Genomic DNA, 8,702 nt, shown 5'->3' with positions numbered 1-8,702 from the left:
TATAATATATGTAGTCTCCGATAAGCTTTACATGCCTTAAGAATATTATATATTATAGATATAATAGATATAATATATGTAGGCTCCGATAAGCTTTACATGCTTAAGAATTATTGAAGACACCAAAAAGCTTTTGTTTATGTGGCTTATATCTATCGATACTGACTGAATTAGAAATTAAAACTGAGAAATATTTAAAATATGTATGTATTTATTCACTTTAAATAGAGCCCTACTAGCTCTATGGGGTATGTGTAGGACTATATTGCAAGGTCAGTGGTTCAAACCTACCAACCACTCCTTGGGTGCTATATAAGGCTATCTGCTTCGGTACAGATTTACAGCCTCAGAAACCCATATAGGTTAGAGTAGACTCAGTGGCAGTGGGTTATTAACAGAAATAACAGACTTTAATGGAAAATAGCTATGTTTTGCAAAATCATGTTTAATGATAAGAGTGGCATAGTTTTATTTTTGCAAAGTTTGTTCATTGTTTTGACAGAAACCAGTTAAAATTTTATATCTGTACTGCATTAATCTGTTGTGGTATGTAACTTGGTTGAAGTATATAAAGACAATTCAGGCTCACATAGATAGATACATTGTTGGAAAGAGAGGGGAATGTGAACAGCCTTTCCATATAGTTGTGAATACTCTTTGATAGTATATATGGAATTTTAAATCATATCAATAACTTTGTGTACTCCTTTGAAAAAAAATCCATTGGTTTATCTTTCTCTTTGAAATGAATTTGCTTTTCCCCTATACATCATTTATTTAAAATTCTGAACATGGTGGTCTTTATCTTCTTAAGAAAAAGCAAAATGACGTTTTCTCCTTTGTGGTAAAAAGAGAGGCCAATCCAAGAAGATCAGCTGTGACAAAAGAGATCACGGCAATGCCAGTGGGAAAGGGTCAAGTTGGGCAAATTTACAGTGAGGATTTAGGATATCTAAAGTATTATGAGATTAAGGAGAGGAACTCAAGGCAGATTTTTCTTAAATTGTCGTGTGTGGAGGATTTCTCAGCCCACACTCTCCACAGTCAATGCTATCAAGTCCAGTTCAACGTATAACTATCCCACAGAGCAGTGCAAAACTGCCCTGTGGCTTTCTGAGGCTATAACTCTCTATGGGAGTAGACCGCCTCAGCTTTCTCCCAGGGAGTGGCTTGCCGTTTAGAGCTGCTCATCTTGCTGTTAGCAGCCCGACATATACCCCACTACACCATCAAGGCTCCTTATTTCCCTATTACTTAATAGATTTACCTCGTTAAAGCACTTAAGAAGCAGTTCAATAAGGCAGGATTGACTGCTTCTGTCTCATGGAGGAGGCTGAAGCTCACAAAGAAGTTAGATGACTCTGTGGTCAGAGCTCTTACCTGATGGGGTTAGACCAACACCCAGCAGTTCACAACATTTACTAAAAACTTTACTTAAAATAAATCACAAAAGGACAAAGCAATCTGTCTTGGAAGAAATATGGCCAGAATGCTCGTTAGAGGCGAGGATGGCAAGACTTTACCTTTGGCACTTTGGACATGCTGTCCGGAGAGACCAGTCCCTGAAGAAGGACGTCGTGCTCGGTAAAGTGGGTGGCAGTGAAAGAGAGGAAAGCCGTCAACAAGATGGACGGACACAGGACTACAACACTGGCCTTCAACACAGGGACAATTGAGAGGGTGGCGCAGGGACTCGGCAGTGTTTGTACTGTTGTACACGAGTTTGCTATGGCTTGGAATGGACTGTATAGCACCTAACAACAACATAAATATACAACATTTGTAAGCAAACTGAGATAAATAACAGGTAAAAGCCCTTTGACACCATGCACCACTTTTCCTTCTCGTTTTATTGTTGGTGCTAAAGAATATCCAATATATCTAGAGTAATTGCCCCATGATTCTCTGGACTCCAACCAGAGAAAGCTTCCAAATGGTGATAGCAGAGGTCACAAGGGAGAAGGCGGAGATCATGTGTGAGAACCCATCAAACTCAAACTCACGGCTATTGAATCTCGTCTTGACTCAGAGTGGCCTTTAAGCACTAAACTGAACTGCCCTAGTGGTTTCCAAGGCCCTAAATCATGACAGGAGCACAAACCGCATCTCTCTTCCTCAGAGCAGCTCGGGGGTCCAACCACTGACCTTTTGATAGCCCAGCATATAACCCCTGCACCACCAGGGCGACGACACGAACCTGACCGTGTCATGTTCATCGTGTTTCCAACCGGATGGCTTTCTGGCTCTGACTGCTTTCTGGAAAGGGGTTCGGTCATGGTTGCAAACGCTTCCTCTGCTATCGCTTTCGCTGTTGTAAGAGGAAGAACAAGAAGATGAAGGGCAAGAACAGACTAGAAAGGAGATGAAGAGAGTGGCAGGTGCAAAGTTGCGAGCCCCCTGCCCCCGGGAGACTATTCAAAGATTCCCACTAGACGGAAGCGTTCAGTTAGCATTAGAGTCCATCCTAGCCTACTGCCTCTGAGTGGATTTCTCAGCAGTTAGCGATACAGCTATGAGTCGCAATGACGAATTTCCTGGTTTTGCCCTTCCATGACTAAAATGATAAGGGGCAATGTCTGAGCTATTTAAATTTTTTTGAGTTACTGTTTAATTTAGTTGAAAAGTATCAAACTTTACCTATGATCGCTCTTAAAATAAATGTGTTCCAGGTTGTTATTTTTATGTGGAAACATCTTTCTTCATTCATTTATGAACTATAAAACATTTATCACTTTAAAAACAAAAACCTATCGGTGAAAACTTCCTTTATAGCTTGCCAGGGTCCTGGTCCCAGTCTGTGGAGGGAGGCAGCAAATGAAAGTTGAGCCGTACTTTGGAACTCAGTGCAAAAGAAGATGCACTGAATCAATCCAACATCCCCAAGCACACACAGCCTGAGTGTTTCAAAATGACAATGCTGAGAGCAGTTCGCTTACTGTGCGAGTACTCATAGCAGGAAGGGGCCGTAAAGGGGGAATTTTGTTCTCTTCGATTGAGTCACTGTCAATAATAATCATGGTTCTATCCCTCAAAAAGCCCCCGAAAGAGTGGTTCTCAACGTGCTCATTTTATTGAGTTATCTAGTGCCTTTTAATGTAAAATTTCTCATGAGATTTTAACCTCTCTAAACAAGAACTTTAGATCCCCTCCCATCTTTTCTCTCATAACTGTGCAATCAATTGAATAAATCACTAGGGCATATTTTTCTTTATATCTTAACATTATAGCTCTCTCACTCTAACAGTCATTTCTCCAAGCCCCACTGCTGGAGGAAAATGATGGAGTGGGAGCTTGGGGTGGGTGGTGGGGTGGGTAGAACAGGTAGATGGAGTATTTTGGATGGCTTTCTACAATGAGAGTCCACTATAATCATGGTTGAAAAAAAAAGCAAGTTCCCAATGCTTAAGACCTCACCCAGTAACCCAGGTGGTGTAGTAGAGTACGAGATGGCATGCTAACCACAAGGTCAGCAGTTTGAAGCCACCAGCTGCCCTTCAGAGAAGGAAGAAGTGTTCTGCCCTGTGAAAGTTTGCAGCCTTGGAGAGCTACAGGGATAGTGTGCGTTGCCCGATGGGGTCACTAAACGACAGAATTGACTATTGGTGAGTGTGTGGTTTTTTGGAAGGCTTCTCCACAAAACAACTTTTTCCTAGAAGCTGGATAATTTACACAGATTCCTTGGGACTGAGCATTTGATCTTCTTCTTTTGACTTTTTAACAGCAACTTTTGGGGAAAAATACTAACAAAGTGATTTTTTCCCCATCTTTATGAATTATCAGATTAAAATAGCAACACAAATGAGCTTATAGGGCACATTAAAACACTATTAATTGAGCCCCCAATAAAATGATTTTAAAAAACAAAACAAAAACCAAAAACACTATTGATACCTGGAAGTCAATGATTGTTGTCCCTTTAATGGACAAGGGACAGGAGCAAGAGGTGTGACTTCATCCCTAAAGTCCTTTGAAAGATTATAGTTCTAGAAAGTTATATTAAAATATTTTTTACTTATGAATATTTGCCTGTGTTTATTTATTTATTCAAAAATGTGTTCTTCTCTGTGTTTACCAGACATACTGGTATTCTGTTTCTGTTTTTTTCGTTCTTATGAGTCATCACTCTTTTATACTGGTTACCCTAGCATCTAGAGACTGGCCAGAAGGCTGGAGTCCTGAAATGCCCCACCTGTTTCACATGTCCTCTTTGTGGTAAAGCCCATTCTATTATTCTCTTGCCTTGGGCTTTCCTTTAGTGGCCACCAGTAACTCAAACCAAACACACTAGTATCAAACTGATACCTGCTCATAGTGATTCCATGGGACAGTGTAGAACTGCCGCTAGGAGTTTCCCAGATGGCAACTCTGCGGGGGGGAAAGCTCTTTCTCCCTCAGGGAGGTTAGTGGTTTTTGAACTGCTGACCCTGCAGACCACAGCCCAATGTGTAACCACTACACCACCAGAGACTCCTTCTTTAGTGGCCAATCAGTATTTCTTGCGTCTCACTATTTATTAGGAAGGTTTATTAATATCTTATCTTTACCCACACCCCCGTGTTAGAGAGAACACAGGCTTAGCTGCATGAAGTAACTTTCACATGGTCAAGCACTGCTGGCACAGCTTCCATTTTTGAGCTGAGTTTCTTAGACATTCAGGTTGGCCTGAACTAACGACTGTGCAGCCTCCTTCTCTCGAAAAGGCACTTACTTGGTACAAGCTTTGGAAATGACATTTGATCAAGTCTGGCCTCTAGCAGACACCTCACTCAATCCCCAAAGCCCACCACCCGGAATGTACCGGTAAGGTATCTTTGAGCAGGCTAGCATTGCCTGCCAAAGTTTTCCCTTACTGGAAAACCTCTGTGACACCCCAGAAACCAAGGTATGGAAACCCCGAGCCAACAGGGTATTCAGCTCCCTTAAGACTGAGTCTCACAGGCCAAATTCCTGCCCACGGTAGTGGCATAAGCTCAAGAATCTGAGTTCGGAAAGCAATTCTCTGGAGTTCGTTTGATTCAAGCCAAGACTTTTTGGGCCCCCACTTCCCTCTTCTCCCCCGAAGGAAAACTCAGCTGTGTTTCTCTCTGTCCTCAAAGGACAGAGCGAAGAAGGCAAAACTGTTCCACTCTGAAAAATATGACTAGCACCTCAAATCAGATCGTTCTTTAGACAGCTCTATCCTCTGAACTCTGATGGAAATATTTTCATCAATTTGCAGAATATTTTTCTACAAAGAGAATTTTGTTATAAAAGGGACCAGTGTTTTCAACATTGTTTAGGTTTTCCCAGGAGAGAACCTCACAATAAAAATGGAAGAGATAACATGGAAACAATGAGGTATATGTAAAAAACAACAAAAAAACGACTTTATCAACATTCTTTGAAATACGAAATGTTCCACTGAAACACAAAATGCTGTCTTTTACTGTTTTTGCTCCTGCTAATTAGACCTGAGGGTCCAGTTGGGTTGGCTTTAGGGGGCTCATAAATCACTGGCGATTGTAATTATTGGGGTGGCACATGCTTTAGCCTGTAAAAGGCTGTGTGTGTGTGTGTGTGAGAGAGAGACAGAGAGACAGAGACAGAGAGACAGAGAGAGATAGATCTAGAGAGCTATTACTTGGAGGACTGCAGCCTCTCCACATGCTCCTGTCCCCAAAGACTCTTGAGTCTGAGGCTTTGTGAGCCCTTTGTTGCTTCCCAGGAACTGGCTGGAGAACAGGACTTAGAATCAGAGATAATAAAAGTAACTCCTGGAAATGCAGTCATCCAACTGTGACTCCCTCCATCATTTCCCTCAGCCCTGATTTGCAGGACAAAGACCCAGGGGGCCTGTCCAGAGAACCCAGACCCACACATTTAAGGTGAGTGTGCTTGACCAAACCTTCCCTCAAAGGGGCTGCAAAGACCACATTCTGATGACTCTGGGGGTGCCAAGATTGCACAAGGCTGTTTTATTATTCATAAAAAAATAAATTTATTTACATTTATTCTTCACTGTGGTAGTACAGTCTTCCCAAGGCCCGTGATCCGTGGTCCTGTGGTCCCAGCCTGCACCTGTACCTTTGGACAAGTAAGAACAAGGGATGCCCAGAAGCTGGCTCTGTGGGGTGGTATTGTGGGGGAAGAGAATTAAAGGTGGGAAGGGGAGGAAGTCTAAGGGTGAGGGCAAGCAGTGGAAGCCAGGACTGGGGAGTTGAGAGTGGTCCAAGGGGGTGGGGGGCAACCATAGGCTTGGTGGGAGGTAGGGTGGAGGTGTGGGAGTAGCAGGGTCCTAGGAAAAGAGTCCCAAAATGAAGAGGCCCTGGCTTGGTGGTGGAGGCTAAGGCCTGGGAGGATGGGGGTTCAGACTGTGGTGTGGAGGCTGAACCCTCAGGAGCCTAGGGGCTGGAACCTGGCTCCAGCAAACCAGCTTTTTGATCTCTGAAGGCCCCCCTCAACCTTAGGGTGCAGCCAGCCCAGGCACTTTGGAACTCACTGAGAGGGAGCTGCCAGGAAGGAACCCACCGGCCCAGATTAGCCACTCTCTTTGCAATTTAAAAGCGAGCCTGAGGCAAGTTCCTGGTCCAGAGTTCCGTCTTTAAGGGCCTTTTGAAATCACGTTGCCCTCAATCCTCAGTCAGTCCGGTGGGCTCAGAGGGCCAGGCAGGGTGTAGCGTGCACAGCTAAAACCCACTCCTGGGGTCTAGCTCCTCGCTCTCATGATTGAAGGAGACCCTTTGCAAAGAGAGAAAGCATGGTCGCCCAGAACCGCGGCAGCGTGGCCAGGACCATGGGCCGTACCGCTGACTTTGGAGCGCTGCCTTCTACATCTTGAACCCTCACATAGGGAAAGCCATGATGACCCTTCCTTGCGTTCACAGTCCCAGGGGAAGGGGAAGGGGTCAGGGAGAATCCAGTGGCACTCCGTGAATCCAAAGGGACTCCTTTCCATCCTCTGGGGTTCTCGCTCTCTCTAGCTTGTCTCCGAGATCCCCAAACTCACGCATTGAACGAATAATTTCCCTCCAGCGGGATCCAGTCTGATCTAAGCGGTGGTTCCACAAAGTCTATTTGCTGCAGAAACCTCTTTGGTGTCCGAGTCGGGTCGTCCAGAGACCACGAAAGGCCAGGTCTGTAAATTTAAAAAAAGCATCAGATAAGAGGGGAGAAGCCAGCATCTCAAACTGAAATCGCCCTCCTAAACCAGCCCCAGGGCATCCCTGACTTGTAAAAAGCTCTGTTTCTAATAAGCCTGGGAAACTTCTGAGGGGGCATCCACACTTCTTCCTGGACTTGGCCCTCAAGTTGGTTCTATAAAGCTTTCCTGAGTTTGGGGTTTTTGTCGTTTGAATTTTCTTTACACATACACACACACACACACACACACACACACACACACACACACTCCACTAAGATCTTTCCCAAGGCTGAAGATTGGAGAGTTGGCAGGGCACAGGGGGCTTTCCAGGCAAATCAAGTTTGGGAAAACTTTGTTATTCGGCAGGGATTCGAAAGTTCAGAGGCTCCATTTTAGAGCTCAGTCCTTCCTCCTGACATTCAGAAAGCAGGTCTGGCCAAATGAAGCCTGCCAAATGCACAGCTGAAAACATGTTGGGCGACAAAGACATCTGCAAACGAATAGTGGGGCTCAGTGAGCTCCAAGCTTCCCCTGCAAATAGGGCAAGACCTGTGCCTGGGTCACGCACGGGAAGCGCCATGGCCAAGGTGCAGAAGGTTGCCAATGCAGAAAGGCAAGGGGAATCTTCTGGTCAATTACTGAGCACTCCCTTGATGACGGAGAAGCTAAACTAGCCTGGGCACCATCCGTTCTAGAACCCCCTGATCGGGCTCTTCCCTGGGGACCTGTCCCGCTCCTACCAGGTTCACCGGGTGCACGTAGCCATTCTCATAGCGGTCCTCCTGCAACAACTGGCGCAGGTGCGCGATGTAACTGGACGCCAGCCTGAGCGTGTCCAGCTTGGAGAGCTTGGTGTCTGGGGGCACCCAGGGGAGGCTGGTCTTGAGCCTGGAGAAAGCTTTGCTCAGCACGCGCATCCGGGCGCGCTCGCGGGCGTTCGCCGCGTTCCGCTGCGATTGTTTGCACTCGGCGGCCGAGCCCTTGGGCTGGAGAGGCTTCTTGCCACTGCCGCCGCCGCCGCCCGGGCCCCCGAGGCTGACCTGGCCTCCGCCGCCGGCTTCGCAGAGCCGCTTCCTTTTGCAGCCTCCAGGGCCCCGGGCCGCGCCCAGCGCGCAGCGCTCCTCCTCGCCGTCGGGGTCCTCCTCCTCGGCCGAGGAGATGTCACTGCGCGAGGCGTCGCTGCGCTCGGCGCGATGGAGGGGCGGCCGGGCGGAGGCGGGGACTGGGTACCCCCGCTGCAGCCCCCGCAGCTCCATCTCCTCCGGGTCGCTCAACGAGCCAGTGGACATCGTGTCGCCCGCCGCGCCCACGCGCGCTCGCCTGGCTCCTCCTGGCCGTCTCCGCCCGCCGCCTCCCTGGAGGAGGAAGTCACAGGCGGGAGTGGACCGGAGACCCGAGCCGGGAGACGGGGCACCGCGAGCGCGAAGGAGATGAGAGGGACTGGCCCGAGACACGACCACTCTCTGAGCTGGTCTCCGCGCGTACAACCGCTAGCGGTGCCTTTTGACACGACTACTCATCTGTGCTCTTTGGGACAGACCACCCCTGGCAATGAAGAGGGTTGCGGTGGGGGGGCGGGGGG

At 47.1% G+C, this 8,702-nt stretch overlaps 1 protein-coding gene across 1 annotated transcript; it reads right to left on the bottom strand.

The window, feature by feature from the left end:
- Positions 1 to 7,027: 7,027 nt before the first annotated feature.
- On the bottom strand, positions 7,028 to 8,409 carry MSC (musculin). Its single transcript, XM_004697520.1, has 2 exons — positions 7,861 to 8,409; positions 7,028 to 7,114 (listed from the first exon to the last, which is right to left on the bottom strand). Exons 1-2 carry the CDS (start codon positions 8,407 to 8,409, stop codon positions 7,028 to 7,030), a joined length of 636 nt encoding a protein of 211 aa, XP_004697577.1.
- Between the last annotated feature and the right edge of the window lie 293 nt (positions 8,410 to 8,702).

This window comes from Echinops telfairi, unplaced genomic scaffold (genome assembly GCF_000313985.2).
Source record: "Echinops telfairi isolate 266 unplaced genomic scaffold, ASM31398v2 ScPeMD7_1;HRSCAF=3_0, whole genome shotgun sequence".
NCBI classification, from domain to species: domain Eukaryota; kingdom Metazoa; phylum Chordata; class Mammalia; order Afrosoricida; family Tenrecidae; genus Echinops; species Echinops telfairi.
The sequence above is the reverse complement of the archived record's forward strand: the minus strand, read 5'-3'. Positions and strand labels throughout refer to the sequence as shown.

Bases quoted from the DNA above. Each gene is read 5' to 3' on its own strand.
- MSC (XM_004697520.1), bottom strand. From the start codon at position 8,409: ATGTCCACTGGCTCGTTGAGCGACCCGGAGGAGATGGAGCTGCGGGGG. The intron at 7,115-7,860 runs GTAGGAGCGGGA...TTAAATTTACAG, and splicing joins ACGTGCACCCGGTGAACCTG to ACCTGGCCTTTCGTGGTCTC.